General features: G+C 34.1%; 1 protein-coding gene across 1 annotated transcript; it reads right to left on the reverse strand.

Moving 5' to 3' along the window:
- IL22RA2 (interleukin 22 receptor subunit alpha 2) lies at positions 1-23475 on the reverse strand. The gene is made up of 6 exons (XM_074190272.1): positions 23415-23475; positions 19159-19294; positions 10135-10313; positions 7065-7234; positions 6276-6424; positions 1-77 (listed from the first exon to the last, which is right to left on the reverse strand). Coding segments are annotated over exons 1-6 (696 nt in total). The 3' UTR covers positions 1-76.
- Between the last annotated feature and the right edge of the window lie 1276 nt (positions 23476-24751).

A 24751-nucleotide genomic window follows, 5' to 3' on the forward strand; every position in this document is an offset into this window, starting at 1 on the left:
GTCTTTTGCAGGGAGGTACACATTGGCAATGAGGTTGACATACTCATTTCCAAAGCTAGTTCAGTACTTGGGAGGCTCTGAAAGAAAATGTGGGAGAGAAGAGGTATTAGTCTGACTACCATACTGAAAATCTAAAGAGCAGTTGTGCTGATCTCATTGTTGTATGCCTGTGAAACCTAGACAGTCTACTAGTGCTATGCCAGGAAACTGAATTGTTTCCATTTAACTTGTTTTAGGAAGATTTTGAGGATCACCTGGCAGGAGAAGATACCAGACACTGAGGTCCTTTCTCTAAGCTAAACTGCCTAGCATTCCAACATTATTACAGAGTACAATTATGATGGGCTGATCATATTGTTAGAACGCTAGAAGCATGCTTGCCAAAAAATCTATTTCATGGAGAACTCACATCCTGAAGGTCTCGCTTAAGAACTTTAGAATTGATTGTGCAGCAAGGCATTGGCACAGGACCTCCCAATATGGCATGCCGTCATCAGAGAGGGTGCTGCACTCTATGAGAAGGGCAGAATTGAAGCAGCTCAAAAGAAACATGACATACATAAGTTTAGAGTATCTACCCTGTGGAGTCCCTTTCTGGCCTCCCTTAACCTTTCTCCAGGTGAACATTGAAGGGGAGGGAGACAAGAAAGACAAGTTCTCCCTGAATACTAAGATCTCCTAGATCTCCAAGTACTCCATTTATTAAACCAAATACAAGCGCTTAAATATCCTCCCCAGTCCCAGGTCCACTCCCACTCCTGTGGCATTCTACAATCAACCAATAAAGCAAGGCTCTGGTGCTCAATGACACCAGGTGATGAAAATTTACAGTACTCCCATACACAACAGTCCCTAACACCACCCCAGGTGTTCAAATGGACTATTTGTACATGACCTGTGGCAGTGCATTCTAAGCTCAGATCTAAGTCTGATCAGCCACATTTGGAAACACTGTAATTTGTCTCAAACATAGTGATGTCATTTTGATCTTCTTTGAATGAAGAACAAGAACCAGTCAGTTGAATGAACTGGACAGACTTATCATAAGATCATTATCATCATCACCCATCATCTGTAGCATTAATATAGTGTTTTAAGGTTTTCAAGTACTTTAATGTATTTTATTAACTTGTTTTTTCATTGCTAAAATTTTATTAAGATTTTTGCATAAATGTTCATTAGGAAGATTGATATGCAATCTTTGGTTCTTCCTGGTATCAGCACCATGTTGATGTCATAAGAGGACTTTGGGAGAACTCTTATTTTTAAAAATAGTTTATGTAGAATAAGAATTTATTGTTCTTTAAATGTTTGGTAGAATTTACTTGTAAATCCATTTGGATTTGGAGACTTTTTCTTAGGGAGTTTATTGATAATTTCTTCAATTTCTTTTTCTGAAATGGAGTTATTTAAGTATATTATTTCCTTTTCTGTTAATCTGGTCAGTTTGTATTTTTGTAAATATTAATCCTTTTCATTCAAGTTATCAAATTTATTGGTACACAGTTTGGCAAAGTAGTTCTGAATTATTTCTTTAATTTCCTCCTCATTGGTGGTTAGTTTTCCCTTTTCATTTTTGATACTGATAATTTGATTATCTTTCTTCTTTTTTTTACCAGATTAACCAAAGGTTTAACTATTTTATTGCTTTTTTTCATAAAACCAACTCTTAGTTTTATTTATTAGATCAATGGGTTTTTTTGCTTTCAGTTTTGTTACTCTTTCCCTTGATTTTCAGAATTTCTAATTTGGTGTTTAATTTGGAATCTTTAATTTGTTCTTTTTTTAGTTTTTTTATTTGCTTACTCAATTCATTGATCTCCTCTTTCTCTATTTTGCTTATATAGACATTTAGAGATATAAAGTTCTCCCCTCAAAATTGCCTTGACTGCATCCCATAAATTTTGGTATGATTGTCATTATTATCATTTTCGTGGATATAATTATTGATTATTTTTGTGATTTGCTGTTTGATCCATTTATTTAAAATTAAATTAATTAGTTGTCTATTTAGATTTTGATTTATCTTTCCATGATCCTTTGTTACATGTAATTTTTATTACATCATGGTCTGAGAAGTGTGAATTTATTATTTCTGCCTTTCTACATTTGACTATAAGGTTTTTATGTTCTAGTACATGGTCAGTTTTGATATCGGTGCCATATACTGTCCATTGTTTCTCCAGAGGTCTATCATAACTATGTTTTCTAAGATTTCATAACTTCTTAACTTTTTTCTTGTTTCTTTTAAGGTTAGATTTATCTAGTTCTGAGAGAGGGAGGTTGAGGTCTCCTATTATTAAAGTTTTGCTATCCATATCTTCTTTTAATTCACTTAGCTTTTCCTCTAGGAATTTGGATGCTATACCATTAGGTGCTTACATGTTCAGTAATAATATAGGTTCATTACCTATGGTGCCTTCCTTATCTCTTTTAATGAGATTGAGTTTTACTTTTGCTTTATCTGAGATCAGAATCCCTAGCCCTGATTTTTTTACATCAGCTGAAACATAAAATAGTTTGCTCTATTCTTTTACCTTTACTCTGTGTGTATCACTCTACTTTAAATGTGTTCCTTGTAAACAACATATTGTAGGATTCTGTTTTTTAATTCATTCTGCTATCCTGCTTCCAATTTTTTTTTTTAGATTTTTGCAAGGCGAATGGGGTTAAGTGGCTTGCCCAAGGCTACACAGCTAGGTAATTATTAAGTGTCTGAGACCGGATTTGAACCCAGGTACTCCTGACTCCAGGGTGGTGCTTTATCTGCTACACTACCTAGCTGCCCCTCCTTCCATTTTATGGGACAATTCATCCCATTTACATTTACAGTTAAGATTTCTAATCCTGTATTTCAGTCCATGCTATCTCTCTTCATTTATATTTTTCTCTTTCCTTTTCCTCTTTAACTCTTCTTTTAAAATTTAACTTTCAGCTTATCACTTATACTTTCAACTTCACTGTTCTCAGTTTCTTTTCCCCTTATCTTTCCCTTCGCCCTTGTTCCCCTTCCCTGCAGAGTAGGATAGATTTTTAAATTCAAGTGGGAATGTATCTTATTTATTCTATGGGCCAAATTATTAATTAAAATTCACTCAGTGTTCACACCCATTCTTCTTTCTCTCTAAAATTATAAACTTTGTGCCTCTTCACCTGGTTTTATTTATCAGTCAAGTACTATTAATCAGGTATCATCAATCACAGCTTGATTAATTTATTGCTTGATAAGCTCAAAGTTATCAAAGTACCATCACAGATTGATTGATTGCTTGATTGTTTGATAAGCAGCATTGTCTCAGATTCACTAAGTACCATTTCCTCTTCTGTCTCATTAGAAGCACACTTTTCAACAGTCTTGAATTACATCAAATTATAATAATTTTTTTACCTTACAAGTACCCTCCAAGCACATACATCCTTATGAGCCAAAGCCAAATCATTCATTAATCCCTTGTTAAGTAAAGCATAGATTAAGTTCAACCCTGATTTAATTAACTATAATAACATCAAAGAGCTCCAAGGACTGTGAGGCTCTGAAAATTTCACTTAAGAACTTTATAATTGATTGTAAGTTATGGGAGACACTGACTCAGGACCACCCAGCTTATGATGCCCTTGTCAAAAAAAAGTGCTAAGCTTTATGAGCACAGCAGAATTAAAGTACCAGGATAGTGAGACACTTAAGTTTAGTGTAAACATCCTTGTTTTTTTCATCAGAGGCTTTTTGTCTCAAACATAGTGATGTCATCTTGGACCTCTTCAATGGAGAGTCAAGACCTAACTATTCCCATATCCTCTAAGTCCAATTTTTTCAATTATGTTTGACCCTTTAATTATCTGAAGAGAAGTACAATTCTCAAGAGTTACAAATGTTATATCTTCTCTTTTAGGGCTGTATACAATTTGATGGTCTTGACTAACATTTGTTTTATCATGTTTTATTTTTTCCTTCCCCTATTCATTTACTTTTTTTTTTGCATATCTTGAGTTGTATATTTGATGATTGAGTTCTCTGTTCAGTTCTGGTATTTTTTGTCAGGAAATTTTGGAAGTCCTCTATATCATTGAACATCTTTTTCCCTGACAGTATATACCAAATTTTGCATGATAGTAAATTCTTGGTTGTTTGTTGTTATTTTTTACAACATCCTGGTTTTCCTCAGTTTGTCTCCCCTTCCCCTACCAGAGAGTCAGATCATATAACAAATAGTATTTTTTTGAAGACAAAAGAATGAAAAGAGGGAAAAAACAGCAGAACCAATAAATGTTAACCAAAAAAGTGCAGTTAGCAACACATGCAGACCTCTCACCTCTACAGGGGATGGGTTGGAGGTATGCAAAGTACTTTACAAATTCTCTTATTTGATCCTTTACAACAATTCTAGGAGGTAGAGGTGATTATTCTAATTTTATAGTTAAAGAAATGGAGGCAGAGGTGAAGTGACTTGTCTAAGATTATACTAGTAAATGTCCAAGGCAGGATTTGAACTCAGTTCTAGACACAAAACAAAATTGAAACTTGAGGTTCTAAGTGGATTTGGACCATATTAACATTCTATTTATTTATTTGTTTGTTTGTTTGCTTATTTATTTATTTACTTACTTATATATAATATTTTCCCCAATTACATGCCAAAACAATTTTTAACTTTTTTTGAAAGTTTTGAGTTCCACATTCTGTCCCTCCCTCCTCCCCTTCTCATTCCCTAAGACAGTAAGCAATCAGACAAAGATTATAAATGTATAATTGTGTAAAACATTTCCATATTAGTCATTTTGTATGAGAAGACTCAAATTTAAAAAAAATGAAAGAAAAGTGAAAAATAGCAAGCTTCAGTCTATATTCAGATATTATTAGTTTTTCCTCTGGAGGTGGATAGTATGCTTCATCATTAGTCCTTTGCTTTTATCTTGGATCATTATATTGCTGAAAATAGTTAAGTTATTCAGAGTTCTATTACTGTGTACAGTGTTCCAACTTCTGTTCATTTTACTTTACATCAGTTCATGTACTTTTTCCTAGGGTTTTCTGAAATCATCTTGCTTGTCATTTCTTATAGCACATTAATATTTTACCACAATCATATGCCGCAGTTTGATTTCTAATTCTCAGTTACCACAAAAAGACCTACTTATAAATATTTTTGTACAAATATGTCCTTTCCCCTTTTTTTGAACATGTGACAACATTTAAACATTTAAAAGACAATATCTATTAAAAGATTTATTAAAAAAAGATAAATCTTTTATTAAAAAAGATTTCTCCAGATAATGACAAACAACTGTTTTCTTCTATATTTTCACTCCCCCCCCTTTTTAAAGCAATTAGAGTAAGCATTTATAAAGAAAAAAATAGCATTATTGAATTTTGCATAGTCATTTCTACTGGGTTTTTGAACCGCCATCTTCAAATCTCATCAACCTTCAGGAATACCAGATTGCATCAATTTATATGCTGTTGGCATACCTGAGAGACCTGTCTTCTGTATCTTTGGAAAAAAAAAAAGAAAAAAATTTATTAATTCTCTAAATCAGATTCTTAGTATCTTATCCAGAAGATACCAGAAAATTGCTCCTATTTTCTACTCTTTGAGATGCTGGGTCATAAGATCAAATTATTCATTTGAAAGAATCATCTTGTGATAGGGAAAAAGAGTATTTTTAAGTGTAATCACTAGTGTAGATGTAGTTTTATTACTGTATCTATCTTTTTCAATAAGATAGGTTTGATAAAAACCTAAGTAGATGACTCAGAGTTATCTCTGTGCTGTATATATATATATATATTCATTCATTAATTCAATCATCCTTATTTTCATTTACTTGTTACTTATTAAATTTCTTCTATTTCTTAGTCCTTCAAACTTCACCTTCCTGTAAGAATATTTTTTTTTTGTTTTTTTGCAAGGCAAATGGGGTTAAGTGGCTTGCCCAAGGCCACACAGCTAGGTAATTATTAAGTGTCTGAGGCTGGATTTGAACCCAGGTACTCCTGACTCCAGGGCCGGTGCCAGTGCTTTTATCCACTGCGCCACCTAACCACCCAAAGAATATTCTTAGTAGTAACAAGGTTTACAATTATATCTACAAGGTTTAAATAATAAAGAATGGTTCACAGAATGATCTGCTTCTCATTTCCCTTTTTAATTTTGTAGCTTTTCTCCTCATAACTGGCAACCCAGAAGAACTTTTGCACATAAGGATAAGTAATTTTTTTTAATATTGCTAATTGTATTTAGAACCCAAATCCTCATAATCTTATCAAATATACATACCATTTCTCAGTCATGAAGTTGCAGATTTCAGTGCTGTTACTGCTTCGGTCTAGTTCAGGCAAATATATTTCTGCAACTACACAGTTGTTGGAGTCAGGTATCATATTCATTTCAAACTTGTCATTGGTGCCTTCATATACCTTTTGCTTCTTCATGTAGAGGGACAAAGTTGACTTTAAGGGACTTCACAAAGACCTTGTTTACTATGGTAAACCATATTTTACTATGGAAAAACTACAACAATTATACATGGGGATTAAAAGGACACAGGAAATTCACACTCATATAATTTAATTTAAAAATCACAGGAAAAAGGAAATAGTGAATGAAGTAATTAATAGAAGATTGGAAAAACTCTAGGGAAAATGTCTTTCCCTTCCAAACTTTCAGTGTTGAGATATGGAAGTTGCCCTAGGTTTTGATGTGTAAATGGCCCAGGGAAAAAATATCACAAAAGTAAATGTAATTAATTTTATGTCTACCAAACTCAGAGAAAATATATAGGAAATTTACTCTGAAATCTTGTAGTCTTTTAAATTTGTTTGCCTTAGGCTAACAAACCAGGGAATTTTTAAATTATCTGGTTCCAACCAGAACTTACTCCTTTCTCCCATATCATATATGAATAAAATGAAAAAATTCACAAAGAAGTTTTAATTACAGTGTTATGTGCTAGATTAGATTTTTTTCTTGGTAATTTTGATGATGTTGAATTGGAGAAAGAGAAGCAAGCCATTTAATGTTTTATCTTAAGGGAAAGTTCAAAGCTTACATGCACATTCAACTTACCATGTTTAGAGTATTATTAATTATAAATACTCGGTATACTATCTCATAGTAATTTTGTATTGATATGTTGTTTCCTTTTTTTCTCTTATAGAAGGAACTTGGAGCATGGAGTATCAACTGTATTGATTTGTTGCTTTGTATCACATTGATAGATGGAGGCCCTATTTTAGCTGGAGAAAAAAGAATAATTAGGAAATTAAGAACAGTATACTCATTTGACCTAATTACTTGACTTGGCCAAATTGTAAACAATGGCCAATTATTATCAAACTCTTGAGATTGGTATTCACAGGTAGCAGATGTTGGCATCACTTCCAACAGTATTAGGGATGGCTAATGATCTTTCTGGGGAGGAGAGTCTGATAGTTCTTGTTTAAAATTACTCCAAAATATTTTCAATTCACAATAGACTTATTTTAGAAAATGTGACTTTCAAAACAAAACAAAATAAATAAAACCTTGGTATAAACATTTTTTTTAAAAGTTGAATTGAAAGAAATCTGGACAGGTTCTAAAAGCTGCAAAATTTCAAAATGAAATCCGCCCCTCATCCAAAGATGTCAGAGTATCCTTAAATTGCCAATTTCAAAGAGTCAATTCTGAGTTCTTTGTAACACTATAGGAAGAGACCTTTGACTTTAATATTTTCAAAAAGTTTTTAAATTAAGGACTGTTTCTGTATGGTAGTATTGTACTAGATATTAGCTTTAAAAAGACAATGATAAAATAATTCCCTAATTTCAAGGAGGCTATAGTCTGTAAAGAAATATATATGTATGTATATATACATACATATATAAAAATATATTTATCTATAAATAGATAAATATTTCTGTGAAGAAAAATTTATAAAATAAAATATATAAACATAAATAAAAAACAAAATATATACCAAGTATTTACAATCTAATGAGAAGTAAATGGGAGAACAAGGAAAGCTGATATTTAGCTGAACTTTGAAGAGAATACAAAGATATGCAAGTAAAGTTCTAAGAGTGCATTTCTAGAATGGAGTAACCACTTGTGTAAGAGAATGGAGATGAGGGATGGAGTGTTTTGCATAAAGAAGTGAAGAAGAGACAATTTGGCTGAACCACAGAGTTCATGGGCAGCTGGATGGAACAGGGAATAGAATAATGGGCCTGGAGCCAGAAAGACCTGAATTCAAATCTTGTCTCAGACACTTGCAATCTGTGTGATCCTGTGCCTCAGTTTCTTCATCTGTAAAATGAACTGGAGAAGGAAATGGCAAACAATTCTGCTATCCCTGCCAAGAAAACCCCAAAATGCGGTCATGAAGAATTGACTACAACTGAGATGACTGAACAACATTGCAAGAACAGAGTTCATGGAAAGAAGTAATATATAATAAGCCTAGAAAGGGTGGATGGAACCAGATTGAGAAAGGCTTTAAGTATGAAGAAAAAACATTTATATTTCAACCTAGAAATAATAGGGAGCCATTGGAATTTGCTAAATATCAGTATGACTTGGAGAGATCTGTATTTTAGAAATATCACTAAAACATCTGTGAGGAAGATAAATTGAAGAAGGCAAAGACTTGAGAGAGGGAAATTGGGTAAGAGTCAAGTTCAAAACCTGTAGCATGCTGATGTCTGGGTGAGGCAAGAAAGGGTTCTAGAATCCAGAGCTATAAAGGAAGAAACCAACAAGACTTGGCAAGAGTGGCTTATGTGAGGCAAGAGAAAGTGAGGGAGTTGATGATGATTCTATGATTTCATATTTGACTTACATATTCAGATCACTGAGACCTAAAAGTTCATAGTAGTCATAAAATTAGAAGAAATTCAGTATAGTTGACATCTCAGCCATTGAGAAGAATGGGCTCTTGATGTCAGTAAATTGATTAATCTTTTTGCCTGACATGGGAATATAAATTTAGAGCTCCCTGAGAGGGCCATTTAAGTTCAGTCCGTTCATTTTTTGTTGTTTTTCTTATTTCAATCATGTTAACTCTTTGTGACCCCATCTGGGGTTTTTCTTGACAAAGATACTGGAATGGTTTGCCATTTCTTTTTCCAGTTCATTTTATAGGTGGGTAAACTGAGGCAATGTGACTTGCCCAGGATCACAGAGCTAGAAAGTAAGATCAGATTTGAACTGATCAAGATGAGTCTTCCCAGTTCTGAGTCCAGATCCTTGAGAAAACAACAAATTCTTAACCTGCACTTAATGTAAAATATAATATTACCCATTTGCTTTGATGAGCTTCTTGTACCCCAGGAGGAATATATATACCCCAAATTGGGAAACCTGTTTTTTTTTTCAGTCCCACAGTTAAAAGATTCTTTTGTTTTTCTAGTGACCTATCATTTTGTTTATATTTTCCTCTCACATTCCCAAACTGTTGTTTCATCATTTTATTCTAAGATTTCTTAGCTATATTAAGTTCCTTTTTATTTCATCTGTTGATAATTTTGCCAAATTAATTTCTTCCTTTAATTCCTTCAGTGTATTTATTGTCTACAAAATTCTAGTTTTTTTTCCTATTGGTGTTTTTTGAGTCTATTTTTCTTTTGGTGCTTTTGCAGCTAGGTGGTACTGTAGATAGAACACTGGGCTTGGAGTCAGAAAGACCTGAGTTCCAATCCAGCCTGAAACACTTACTAGCTTTATGATTCTGAGCATGCCTGCCTCAGTTTCTTTAGTATAGGATGGAGATATTAATAATACTATACCTCCAGAATTGTTGTGATATTTATAAAAAATGATGATAGTTATAATAAGAGATGATATTTATAAAGCTCCTTGGCACATAGCAGGTGTTTAGCAAATAAATGCTCTGGAAACAAATGTAAAGATAGATTGCCTTCTGTTGGGGGGAGGAGGGGAGGGGAGGGGAGGGAGGAAAGGAAAGGAAGGGAGAAAATTGTAAAATTCAAAACCTTGAAAAAAAAATTGGTAGAAACCACTACTGTATATAATCGGAAAACAAATAAACTATTTATGTAATTAAAAAAAAACCAAAAGAGAAAAACAAACAAATGTTCATTTCCTTCTGCAGAATGGCAGATATAACAACAAGCAGAGAGTATCCAATAATACCTACTTTCCCACCAGGGGTTAAATCTCCTTGTCATCCTCCAGCTACTATAGTTACCAGCAGAGGCAGCTTTAACTCTTCCATAATAAAATTCTTGTACATCTGAGGTTTCATTTGTCAGATCACAAGAGAGTTCACCAATACCCCAGCATTCTTTCTTTTTTGTCCATTGTTTCTGCCCATATCTATGAAAGAGAGAAGGAAATAAAAACAACAATAACCCTGAAGACCTAGATTTTTTTTCTTTTCTAGATGACTGCCATTTTTTCTGGCTAGTTGAAGCTACTTTGCAAATATCAGCAGCAGCCTTAGATGATTCTTAAGGATTCCTCTTGTTTTGCAGGCTTGTTTGGATGCTGAATCAGCCTGGTCAACTGTGTTTCATGGGTTGAGGTCCTTGAGATGCAATGGAAGAAATGCTGGGTTCTGGTACTGTTATTTGTGATCTATTGTCTTGGACAAGCTGTTTAATCACTCTCAGCCTCAGTTTCCTTCTCTGTAAAATGAACATTTTAGAACAAATGAAATTTTAGCTCCCTTCTGGCTCAAAAATCTATGATAATGTTTTTCTTTTCTCAGGTGCAAAAAAAGAATTTACTAAGGAGAAGATAAGAGAAAGGAAGAGAAGGGAATAAACATTTATATAGTAACTACAATTTGCTAAGTACTGTCTGTTGATACTTTTGCTAAATTCATTTCTTTATTTAATTCCTTCAATGTATTTATTATCTATAAAATTCTAGTTTTTTCTTGGTGCTTCTGTTGGTGTGTTTTTCAGATATTATATCATTGAATCCTCACCAAAACCATGGAATGTAGGTGCAATTATTCCTGTTTTATAGATGAGATAAAATGACTTACTCAGGGTCAGACAGCTAATAAATATCTGAGGTCAAATTTGAACCCTGGTCATCTAAACTCCAAACCCAACTCTCTCTTCTCATTGTGCCACTTTCTGTTGTTCGGTCATTTTAGTCATGTCCTACTTTTGACCCCATTTGTAGTTGGAAAAGATAACTGGAAAAGTTTGCCATTTCCTGGTCCAGGTCATTTTACAGAAGAGGAAACTGAAACAAACAGGATTAAGTGTCACACAGCCAATAATAATAATGAATCTCTCTGAGACCAGATTTGAACTCAGGAGGATGAGGCTTCCTGACCTCAGGCTGAGTACCTAATTCACTGTACCACCTAACTACTCACTGTGCCACCTTGCCACCTAACTACCTCATCACTGTGCCACCCAACTACGTCATAGGAATAGGACAAGTGTAGAGGACAGAGAAAGCTTAATTGCTTTTATCCAATTCTTCCTTGTAGATCCTTCAAGGATCTACAACTTTTTTGTTATTCAGTCTGTCCTCTGATGAAGATAATGACACCTCTGGATCTATTAGGTGGTCTTCAAAATATACTGTAACCAGCAAAATTTGGGAAGACTATGCGCTTTGTAGTTGGTAAATACTAGATAATTCCAAATGTTTTCTATCAGTTCATACTGTAGTATTTTAATTATCAGTCTTCCACCCCTCATTCTTCTCTTCCATCCTCTACCCCCATAGTTTATCTTATAGGAAATGTTCTCGGAAGATGATTTTATAGGGGCATATTTTCTTAACAAAAGTCACATGCTATTGAAGTCAAGCTATTATATTCATCTTCAAGAAGTGTATTATGTGAAGTTTTACTTCCTCTTGATCCCCCCAAAAAAGACCTTTTGGAACAGCAACAAAAAAGAAATATTGTAGCCAAATACAGTCCTATAGCTAGCCTAGAAATTAGCCTCTCCTCCAAAGTTAGCTAGGTTGGTCCCTTGCACAGCACACAGGACTCTCTCACAGAACTGGCAGGAAAATTAATTTTCCTGTAATTTTAAATGTCATCCTAAAATAAATCAACCATACAGTGGAGGAAAAAAGCATTTTTAATGGAGATAAGACGGGTCTAGAGCTGGGATGTTGCAATATATCTGAATACATGCATGTCCACCAAGAAAACTTACAGATAAGCTTTTATATATGTGGGAGGAAAAAAGGGGGTGGGAGTGGAATGATCATAAGAGCAGTGAATTCTGGTCATGAACTTCCAGCCACCTTTAGAAATCTGAGGGAGAAAACCAATTTCATTTTGGTTGTCTTTATCCTTCATGATCTAATTAGCTCCCTACTTTAAGGAGGGGGCAAAGACACTTGGATTCACTTTCAGTAGCTTTGATCTTTCCAAATTAATTCTGTTTACAGGATAAAAAGAGCTTAAGATGCTTTCCACTCCCTGGGTGGAGCCCACTCCAAACTTAATTGAGAGCAAAGTGCTTTAAAAGCATAAATGGAATGACATTCTTGGGATTCTTTAGAGGGAGGGACTTGTCTAATTATCTATAGCTTTTTGAAGGTAATATTACATTTGATATTAACAATATTAAAATTCATTTGCCTGTTAGGATCCACATACCTCCATTAAATAGCTAGGTCTGTGACCCGAAGCAAGTAGTTTAACCTTGATTGCCTCAGTTTTCTCATCAGATCCTTATCTAGAGAAAGAAATGGCAAACCATTTGAGTATCTTTGCCAAGAAAACCTCAAATGCCCTCTGGAAGAGTTGGACCTGAATGAGACAATTCAGCAACAACAACTATCTCAAAGAGCTTATTTTTTTTTTGATGTAACTTTTGAGAAAACTTCCATCTATTTAACACTACCATAAGTCATCAATGTTGAACTGCGGTAGGGGCACAGAGCAAAAGGTAGCATGGGTCTATTCTCTCAAAATGAGCATTGTTCCTCAGAATGTAGGGTCCCTGATACTACAACTGTCTTATTTAAATACAATTCAACAGTAAGTCAAGACATATCCATCATCTACAATTTTATCCCAACTTCACGATGTCATTGATCATCTTCAAAAATGAAGGATGAACAAAACAATATTCATGATGGTGCAAAGACATTTTAATTTTGAATATGGTAAGTATCGATAGATATAGCCCACATAAACAAATGCTCTTAGGTAGAAAAAAGATTTCACAATGTTTACATGTATAAACATGTCTTGAGACCAAGTATTTTGAGAAAACACTGACCTAGACCATGATAAATAGTCTGGTTGACTGAAAAAAAAGAGAAAAAGTGTGTTGGGGAATAACCAACTAAAAGATTTTATATTTTATTCAGCAGACAATGAGAAGATGTTGAAGTATTGTTGTTCTTAAGAAATAGTAGTCTGATATTGGTTGCAAGATGGATTGGAAGGAGAGCTAAAGGTGGAGGAAGCCAGTTCTAACTGATGCAATAAATATCTCATGATCAAAATAGTGAGGACTTACTCTGGTATGAAAGCAATAGGAATGATACAAAACACAACTCAGGAAATAAACATAGATGTACAGGATTGCTGTGGCTCTTAAGTTCTGCCCCATGTTTTTTGATTCTTCAAGGGGTTTCATCAATGTGTTTATTCCTTTTAGTGAGGCAGAGTAGAAGCCTATCCACTTCATACTCTGCCACCATTACTCATGCTCTCTCATATATCTTCCAGAATGGATCCACCCAAAAAAAGGTGGCAACCTTCCCCTATTTGCCTTGAAATTACGTGGATATTAATCAGTCATATAAGCTATATTCCAGTATTCCCTTTCCCTTTTTCTCATTATGTAACTGTTACATCTGTTTTTTTTCCCTGTTCATATATATATATATCTGACAGTGTAATTTATTCAGTTTTTGGTGCAAATTTTCTTTGTTAATATGTTAACCTTCTTACACACATACTAATTATCCCTGTGTTTGTCCTCTGAGTGACCATTGATTTTTATTCTTTGGAGATTGTAATATTACTTTTTTTATTGATGAATTTGGATTTAACACAGCAGACAAATATAAATTTACTAACCATTCTCCCTGAAAGTAGTAAAGAAAAATATCAATAAAGAGTAATTACAACTAGTTAAAAGAAAGGGAAATTTCAGTATGATTGTGTTGTTTATTTTGCTTAATCTGAATTTTGTTGCTGTTTAATGTTGGGGTTTTTTTAATTAATAGAAATCTATTTCCTCTTACTTCTAGCCCCCACACCTTTAGGGGGAAAAAAGAAAAGAAACAAATTTTGGGCAGTAAATATGCATGATCAAGCAAAACAATTATCTTTGTGTTAAAAATATATCTCCATCTATATCTATAGCTTTATAGAGATATTCTTGTTCTGAACCTGAATCAATCTTCTTTCAAGAGGTGGAGAGCATCCTTTATCATCAGTCCTCTGAAATAATGAATGGTTCTTTGCATTGAGCATAGTTTTTACTACTTTTAAAGTTGTATATATCTTTACAATATTGTTATAGTAGAAGTTATTCTCTGGGTTCTGATCATTTCATTCTAAATTATTTTGTAAAAGTTTTCAAAATTATTTGTTTTTATCATAGTATAAATTATTTTTCTGGTTCTGCCTACTTCATCAGGTATCAGTTCATTTAAATTTTTCCATGCTTCTGAAATTATTGATTTCCTCATTTGTTTTAATACAATAGTATTCCATTGCCTAACTGTCCTAGGTGGGCAAAGTTAGAGATAGAGTACCTGATGTGGAGTCAAGAAGAATCATCTTCCTGAGTTCAAATCTCACCTCACACATTTAGTAACTGTGTGACCTTAGGGAAGTCACTTTACCCTATTCACCTCCATTTCCTTATCTGCAAAATGAGATGGGAAAGGGAGCAGGAAACCATTCCAATGTCTTTGCCAACAAAACCTGAAATGGGGTCACAGAGAGTTGGACATGACTAAAAACAATGAAACAGCAGCAATTACTTCATATTTACTTGCTATGATTTGTTCAGACAGTCCTAGTTGATGGGCATCTTCTTAGTTACCAGTTTTCTGAAAAAATACATATTTTTGTAAATATTACTATAAATATTTTTGTATACATAGGACCCTTTCTTCTTTCTTTGATTTTTTTGATTATAGGCTTAGCAGTCAAATAGCTAGGTTAAAGGACATACATTAGTTAGTACCACTTTTGTGTATAATTCTAGATTGCTTTCTAGAATGGTTGTATTCATTTACAAGTCCATCCATAGTGCATCAATGTGTCTGTTTCTCCACAGCACCTATTGCTGTAGTATTCTATTATAGAACCATTCAGAAGAACATGTTTTTTAAAAATAAAAAATTCAGATCTTAATGCAGTTAAAATTTTAAAAATTCAAATAGATAGCAAGAAAGAAAAAAAATCTCTGCAGCAAACATCTTTGATAAGGGTCTCATTTCCAAGGTATAAAAGAACTGATTCAAATTTATTGGAAAAAAGTCATTTTCCCCTTTACAAATGACCAAAGTAAATGTAAGAACAAGCAGTTTTCTAAGGAACAACAACTAAGCTATCAGTAATTATATTTTAAAAAATGCCTTAAATCACTAATAGAGAAGGGAAGATAACAAATATTGGAAAAGATACGGGAAGACAGACATATTAGTCTTTGTCGGTAGAACTGTGAATTGGTACAACCATTTTGGAAAACAATTTGTAATTACAGCCCCTAAAATATCTAAACCATGGATACCCCTTGATCTATTGATGCTGTTATTAGGACCCACATGCACAAAAATATGTTTGGCAGTTCTTTTTCTATTAACAGTAAGCTAGAAACAAAGGGAATGCACATCAACTGGGGAATGGCTGAATAAATTTTAGTATATGAATGTAATAGAATACTATTGTGTCATAAAAAAAGATTAAGTGGCTGGTTTTCTTTTGGACAGTTTTTAAGAGTTGTATGAAACAATAAAGAATGAAGTAAAACATGTTCTAAATAACAGCAACATGTAAAGGCAAACAAATTTGAAAGACTTCTGAATTCTGATCTACACAATGACTAACATAATTCCAGAGTGCTCATAATGAAATAACCCTACCCACTTATTGACAAAGCAGTGATGGACTCTGGGTGCAGAATGAAACATTTTATGACATGAATAATGTAGAGATTAACTTTGCCTGACCATACATATTTGTTGCATGAGTTTTATTTTTGTTTTCAGTGGAGGTGGGTGAAAAACTGATGCTTGCTAATTTTTAAAAAAATGAAATTTTATTTTAAACAGACAGGTCTTGGGGGCAGCTAGGTGGCGTAGTGGATAAAGCACCGGCCTTGGAGTCAAGAGTACCTGGGTTCAAATCCGGTCTCAGACACTTAATAATTACCTAGCTGGGTGGCCTTGGGCAAGCCACTTAACCCCATTTGCCTTGCAGAAAAAAAATCTAAAACAAAAAGAGAGAGAGGTCTTTTCATGAGCCATTCTTTCTTGGACAAAGAATGTGTACAAATGGTTCTCAAAAAATTGCAAATGATAATCAACCAAAATATAGAATATTCCAAATCACCAATAATAAAAGAAATGCAAATCAAAACAAGCAGGAAAATTCACCTAACACCCAGAAACTTTACCATTATGGTTAAAAATGAGATGATCAATAACAAAGAAGTTGTTTAAAAGATGGGTCCACTGATATACTGTTAATAAAACCTTATTTACTCCCTACAATCTTGAATTAGGTTAAGAAAATGACTAAACTGTCCATATCCTTTTTTTTTTTTTAGGTTTTTGCAAGGCAAATGGGGTTAAGTGGCTTGCCCAAGGCCACACAGCTAGGTAATTATTAAATGTCTGAGACTGGATTTGAACCCAGGTACTCCTGACTCCAGGGCAGGTGCTTTATCCACTACAACACCTAAGCCACCCCAGTCCAGATCCTTTTAATCTTGAGATCCCATTACTAGTCATAAATCCCAATGAAGTCAAAGATAGAAAGATCACTGAGATATTCATAACAACATATTTTGAAGTAGCAAGGAAGTAGGAACAAAATAGATACTTATCAACTGAGGACTGACTGAACAAATTGTGGTATTTGAATATAATGGAACATAACTGTCATAAAAAATTATTATTAGGAAGAACCTAGAAAAGTCTGTTCTAACATGACTGATGAAGAGTGAAGTAAGCAAAACCTGGAAAACTATATGTAATATGACTAAATAAATATAAATGGGAAGAACCACATCAAAGAAATGAAACAGTATTTCTTTATTAAAATAATTAATCTGGGAAGAGGAGATAAAAAAATGGCCTCCTCTCCTTTCTTTGTGGAGGTGGGATTTACAATTGCAAGACATTCCATACACTGTCAGAATCAGTTGATGTTATTTTGTTTTACTGAACTGCTTTTCTATTTTCTCTCTTTTATTCTTCATTATAAAGAATTGTTTTTTGGGGAGGGGAGAAGAAGAGAGAGAGAGAGAAGAATATATTTTGAAATGAAAGTGATACACAAACAAAAATGTCAATATTTAAAAAAAAAGATGGGAGTTTGTTTCATTCCAAAATACACATAAAACCTGGTGACAATTCACAGTCTCTCTCTCTTCTCTATTTTACTTATTTTTAAATGAAATTTTGCTTTATTCTATCTCTTTTTCTCTATCCCACCAAATATCCAATTTACTTTCAGCCAAGGAAAAGTAAATAACAGGATAGGTATAAGAGGTTTAAAGACCCAGAAGAAGACAAAATAACTGTATAGTTGCACCTTTGACAGGTCACAAACTATATCAAAGGTATAAGTCCGCACTGGAGAAATCCTTGAAATGTCTCTGGAGTGGCCAGCAGCTTTGGAGTCCATTATTTTCTATTTTGGATCTGAATTAGTGGGACTCAGGAAATTAGAGTTTGAGAGAAAACATGTCTTGGCAGACTCAAGGTTACAACCACCACACACACACACACACACACACACACACACACACACACACACACACACACACACACACACACACACACACACACACACACACACACACCACACACACACACCACACACACACACACACACACACACACACACACAAATTATGGTTAAGTCTGTAGAAATAAAAACAGCAAAACTAGAGAGAACCATGTACTACTTAAGTACTGCTGTCTAAAGAGTCCTTTGTCTCCCAGTTACTTCCTTCCTTATTGAATAAAAAACATAAATATCCTAAACACTTCTAGTCTTCATTGACTGCCACCAGGTTGGATGGATATTGAACTTCTTCGATCAAGGACCCCAAACCTCTAACATAAATTGTATATTTAGAAAACTGAATTTGGGTCTTCTAGACTCTGAGAAATGAAAAATGAATATAGCTGAGTACATTCAAAGACTGAGTCTAAAATGAATGCAGTCTGATTAGGCTACCCAAGTGTTCTTAACTGAGATCTATGACCTTATTTTATTAACATTTTAATAAGTATTGTGAGCCAGTTTGAAGTTCTCACACACCCCTGGAAAAGGTCATTAAGCCAAGACCATTACCCTGTGACACACCAATAATTGCTCATATTTGTCTATGAGTTACATTGACTGTGGAGATTACATAGTTTATCTCCTTGTCAGTAATCTTATGTTATTAGGCAATAATAGCATTAAAACCTGACATTTGTTTAGGACCTTGAGGCTTTTCAAAGGATTTTTTTATCCCTTGCTTATTTGATCCTCACAATCATCTTGTGAAATAAATAGTGTGAATGTTATTACCTCTATTTAACAGAGGAGGAAACTAAGACATATTGTCTTGTCCAAGGGCACATGGTTAGGAAATCATAACGTTGAAATTTGGAGCCAACTCTTCCCTGTCCAGTGGTCTTCTACTGGACCTTGGTATGATGGGACTCCTAGAGCTTTCTCGCTGATTGATGGCGAGGACATAGTCCTCTATCTCTTTCTGACTTCAGTTTCATTGTATCTGGACTGAGGGAGGATTGTCTGAGGGACTTTCTTATCATGGATTCAGAGCTGGGAGGACTCCAGACCTTCAAGCCCAGCAGATAAGTAAGAAACTTCAGGTCCTAGAGATTAAATGATTTGCCTATAGGTACACAGTAACAAAGGATTAAGCTGAGATCTCTTTCACTTCAAATTCAACATTATTTCCTTAGTACGCAGGAAAAGGAATTTCCTAGGCAGGCTTCAGAAGGTAGAAGGAGTACTTACATTTTGTACTGCACATAATAGACAGTGTTGTTGGGGATGAAAGCACTTTCAGGAGACCAGTGTAAAATATTCTGGAGATTAAATGACTGAAACTCAACCCTCAGGGGCATCAGAGATTCCTGTACTGCTTGGTTTCCTGGAACAAGAAGGGAAGGGGAAAACAAGTACTAAAAGATAAGCCCTAAATGGCTTATTTGCTTAAGGACCCGAACTAGCTGGAACTAACTGTCTATTCTCTAAAAATTATCTTAACCAAATTTCCCTTCTCAAAGAACTTTGCCTTTAATCCCTTTCCAGATAATACAACATGCAATATAACTAACAGATATGTGTAAAACATAGGAGTTACCACATTTCCTAGTTGTTAGGCTCCTCGATTTTTATTTGACTTTGGACCTACCCATGTTTCTTTTTTTTTATTTGTTTCTTTTCCAATAACATGCAATGGTAGTTTTCACCAATCACTTTTTTGCAAAGTTTTGAGTTTTACATTTTTCTCCCTCCCTCCCTCCCCCCCAAACAGAAAGCAATCTAATATAGCTCTATATGAGCAATTATGCTAAATATAAATCCATATTAATCATGTTGTAAAAGAAGAATCAAATCCAAACTGAAGAAAAAAACATTAGAGAGGAAAAATGACATAACACATAAGACAACTTTTAAAAATTGGAGATAGCAAGCTTTGGTCTGCTTTTAAATGCTCTGGATGCATTTTCTTTGATTTTTTTTTTTGTTTGTTTTTTGTATTTGGCAAGGCAATGGGGTCAAGTGAATTGCCCAAGGTCGCACAGTTAGGTAATTATTAAGTGTCTGAGATCAGAATTGAACTCAGGTCCTCCAGGGCTGGTACTCTTTCTACTATACAACCTAGCTGCCCCAACGGATGGCATTTTCCATCACAAGTCTTTTAGAATTGTCTTTGATTATTGCACTGCTGAAATGTTTGAGCCTATCATACCTGATCATCATCCCATATTATTGTTAGTGTATAAAATGTTCTTCTGGTTTGGTTCATTTCACTCAGCATCAGTTCATGCAAATCTTTCCAGGCTTTTTTGAAGTTCTGTCCCTTGTAATTTCTTATAGATCAATAGTGTCCCATCATATTCATATACCACAACTTGTTCAGCCATTCCCCAATTGATGAGCATTTCCTCAATTTTTTTTAGAGTTTTTTTTGGCAAGGCAAATGGGGTTAAGTGACTTGCCCAAGGCCACACAGCTAGGTAATTATTAAGTGTCTGAGACCAGATTTGAACCCAGGTACTCCTGACTCCACGGCCGGTGCTTTATCCACTACGCCACCTAGCCTCCCCGCATTTCCTCAATTTTCAATGCTTTGTTGCAATGAATATTTTTGTATATGTGCCTTTTTTTTTAAAACTCTTGTTTGTCATCTCTTTGAGATACAGACCCAGTAGTGGTATTGCTAAATCAAAGAGTATGCACAATTTTATTACTCTTTGGGCATAATTCTAAATTGCTTTCCAGAAAGGTTGGATCAGTTCACAACTCCACCAACAATGCAGTGGTGTCCCAGTTTTCCCACATCACCTCCAATATTTATCATTTTCTTTTTTGAGTCATATTCTGCCCAAACTTCTTGATTGTCATCATATTTCCTACCTTATTTCCTCATTCTCCTCGAGTATCTTTTCCCAGAGCCCACTCTTATTTTTCCTGTCTACACACTCACATATCACAAACATACAAATCCATCTATCTCTCAAATTTAATACCTATTCAATAGCCTGCTTAAATACTTTTGAAAATTCTTTAGTACTTGATGATTTCCTAGCAAAAAGCAGGGATAGAATGAGAGATGATATGGTGATAATTCATCAGAATTATGATTGCACCTGATCTTCCAAATTTTAGGTAACTGAGTGAATTGTGGTAACTTCTAGCAACATAAAAGTTTCTGACAACCCAAGTCAATAGGCTTTTAATATAAAGATCTACACTATACTCTGCTAAGTGTTGAGGACATAAAGGAAGGTAAAAGCCACATTCCCAGCTCTCAAGGATCTCACAGTCTAAAGGAAGAGATGACATGCAAATAACTACAAATAAATAAGACTTATATTATTGTTGTACAGCTGTTTTCAGTCATGTCCAACTCTTCTTGGTCCCTTTTGGGGTTTTCTTGGTAGATACCGGGATGTTTTGCCATTTTATTCTCCATCTCATTTGACAGATGAGAAAACTGAGGCAAACAAAGTTAAATGACTTCCCTGGGGTCCCATGTCTAAGGTCAAGTCTGAGTTCAGAACTTCCTGACTCCAGATTCAGTACTCTATGTGTGGGATCATCTTTATACATGAGATAATAAATATAGGGAAGTGGTTAGTATTAAGAAGTAGTAATAGATTAATGTCAATTTGTTATTTTGGTCATAATTCTTTGATTGACTAAATGAAGCTTGTGTGCAAACCCTACTTCTGTTCAAGTCTAGGCAAACTAGGTAGCATAGGACTTGAAGTCAAAAAAACTTTAGAAGATTTTAATTCAAATCTTGTGCCAGATAGTTTGTAGTTGTGTGATCCTGAGAAGTCTTTTAATTTCCCTGTGCCTCAGTGTCCTCATCTGTAATCTGGGGAATAATAATATCAAACTCTCAGAGTGATTAACATCGAATTAATATATAAAAAAAATTTTGCAAGCCTTAAAGATCTATATAAAGCATTATGTCCTCCAGCATCTATGTTTCTGCTTTCAAATTAGCTCTGGCAAATGGGAAATAGGCTTGAAGATATAATGAATGGGTTGCTAGATGTAGCATCAGAAAGTCCTGGTTTCAAATACTGCTTCAAAACCTTCCTATTTTGGACAAATCACCCAGTTTCTCTTCTTATTCCCAGCAAAATGGGGAGTAAGGAGTCCAAGATGATACACAGGTTATGAACCTAGGTGACTTGGATAATAATCTGGTGAACTAGACCTAGACAGTAAGCAAGGGATTTTAGAACAAGGGAGAGATGAAGGGTGGAGGAACAAAATGAACTGTTTCTAAACATAATTGGAAAGAACCAGAATATAGCCTCACATTTGTTTGGCTTTTTCACTAAAACTGCTCAAAGCAGTCAGTGTCTTTCATGATGAAAGTTTATGCTTATGATATCCCTATCCAGAAAGAAAATATTCAGCATCCAACTCTCCCATGCTTCTACCTCTTGTCTTCCCCCCATTAGAGTATAAACTCCTTAAAATAATGAACTCAGTCATTATTTATCTTTGCATATCCAGTGCTTAACATGATTCCTTGAATATAATAGGTGCTTAATAAATGTGTTTTTTAAAAAAATAATTAAATCCTGATATCTTTCAATTTATCACTATGGTTTTTAACTCTTCAGGGAGCAGATAGTGAAATGCTAAAGGCAGTTCTCTTTGATGTAAACCTTTCAGGGTTTCAAGTTTTTAGGCTACATTATCCTTTGGCCTTCATTTTTCTAAATTCCTAATATGTTGTTGTTTTTGTTATTAAGTCATTTCAGTCTTCATGACCCTGATGTTTAATAAAAATGACCCTTTTTATTTTTTATTGTTCCTTTCTTCATATTAAAAAGTAATGCAGCTCTTGAAAAAGAATCTGTGATCCAAGAAGGATTATTTTCTCATCTTGGTTCATCAAAGGATAAAAACTATTTATAACAGATAAACTATTTATAACAGTCAAAAAGTTCTCAGGGAATAACAGAAGGTATTTGCCATGGATCCATGGTATCGAGAAGTGAAAGGTATCTTAGTTCTTTAATATCACTTAAGTCATTCAATTCTCTTCTTTGATGACTTGATCTTCTTTTCTCACTACACACATTTGCACCCACAAGTGAGATACTCATAGATCTAGAGTACCAGGAAAGACTCAACCTTCCTCATACAAAAAAAAGGGTTACTGGCATTACAGGTTTACAATATACTTACAGGGATACTGAAGTAAGTAATAAATGAAGAAGAAAAAGTTCACTTTAAAGTATGAAATTACAAGATATGTAGATGTATTTTTAATTAATTTATATAATAAACATCTAGGTGTAACTAAATGAAAGCTTAAACTGATGATATCCCCATCCAGAAATATTTTGATGTTCCTCAATTTGCTGTCTACCCTGAAATACATTAAAATAAAGAATAAACCATATAAAGACACAAAGATCCAATGCTGTTTCCTGAGTATCTTGATCTCTCGGTTTATAAAAAAGAAAAAAAGGACTTCTTATAACAAATGTTTAAAAAGTTAGAACACTTACCTTCTCCATAAGTCCAGAGGAATTTGATAAGGAAGCTTAGAAAGTAATGTTTAAGCATCATGGTCAGACCATGACTATAAGAGGTTTCTCTTATATTATCTTCCATAATAAGGCACTCCAACCTACTCACTCCAACTCCAGTTCCTTCTTCATAAATAGGTTGAAAAAAAGGAAGTGATACAAAGGGATTTTTATATGGCCCTTCTTTTTTGCAAAGAACTCTAAAGAGATAGTTACTTTAAAAGGATCAAGAAAATACACTTCTATTGGAATAAAGAAAGTTAAATGAATTGGTAAAGATTAATAGGTATTATTATTTTTATAGATGAACAGCTTGAAGGCTAAAAAAGAGAAGGAAAAGATTTTTGATTTAACAGAATGACTAAAAGATATGTGTAAAGAAACAATCTTCGGATTGAATTTAAACAGTTTAGAATAGAAATAGAGCATAAATATAAAGACAAATTATCTTGTAAAGACAAATAATGGTTCATTTATTTGTGAATACCTGATTGCTTAAAGCAATAAAAACATTAACTAAAAACTGATGAAATGCATGTCTGGAGAAATATAATTTTCAAGGATATGTTGAATAGGATCATTTTGATACATGAGTAATAATTAGAATTTAAGGATTATGGTCTCAACTCATTTCTATGTAATCATTAAAAGATTATGAGAGGATCAAACAAAAATTTTATAAAAATCATTTAAATGGAAGTTAGGGATGATGAAATAAGCTATATTTCAGAATCCTAGATGATCACTAAAGTTCCTTCTAGTTTGAAATCTTTTTTTTTTTTAGGTTTTGGCAAGGCAATGGGGTTAAGTGGCTTGCCCAAGGCCACACAGCTAGGTAATTATTAAGTGTCTGATTTGAACTCAGGTAATCCTGCCCCTAGTTTGAAATCTTATGCTCTATGAAAAGAACTGGAAATTAAAGAGATCATCTAAAAACCCACCTGTACAAAAATATTTATAGCAGCTCTTTTTGAGTGGTAAAAATATTGGAATTTGAGGGAATGTCCATCAATTGGGGAATTGCTGAACAAGTTGTGGTATGTGAATGTGATGGCACACTATTATTGTTCTATAAGAAATCCTGAGGGTGGAACTTCAGAATAGCCTGGAAAAGCTTTCATGGGCTGATGATGAGTGACATGAGCAGAATCAGAAGAACATTATACACACTAATAGCAACACTGCGTGATGATTGACTGTGATAAACAACTTGTTCATCTCAGCCTTACAATAATCAAAGACAATTTTAAGAGGTAACTGTGGAGTTTAAATGCAGATCAAAGTTTACTATTGGGGCGGCTAGGTGGCATAGTGGA

This window comes from Macrotis lagotis, chromosome 5 (assembly GCF_037893015.1).
Source record: "Macrotis lagotis isolate mMagLag1 chromosome 5, bilby.v1.9.chrom.fasta, whole genome shotgun sequence".
Lineage (NCBI taxonomy): Eukaryota > Metazoa > Chordata > Mammalia > Peramelemorphia > Peramelidae > Macrotis > Macrotis lagotis.

Bases quoted from the DNA above. Each gene is read 5' to 3' on its own strand.
- IL22RA2 (XM_074190272.1), bottom strand. From the start codon at position 23,475: ATGATGCTTAAACATTACTTTCTAAGCTTCCTTATCAAATTCCTCTGG. The intron at 19,295-23,414 runs GTAAGTGTTCTA...TTCTTGTTCCAG, and splicing joins CCTCTGGACTTATGGAGAAG to GAAACCAAGCAGTACAGGAA. The intron at 10,314-19,158 runs GTAAGTACTCCT...TCTCTTTCATAG, and splicing joins TATTATGTGCAGTACAAAAT to ATATGGGCAGAAACAATGGA.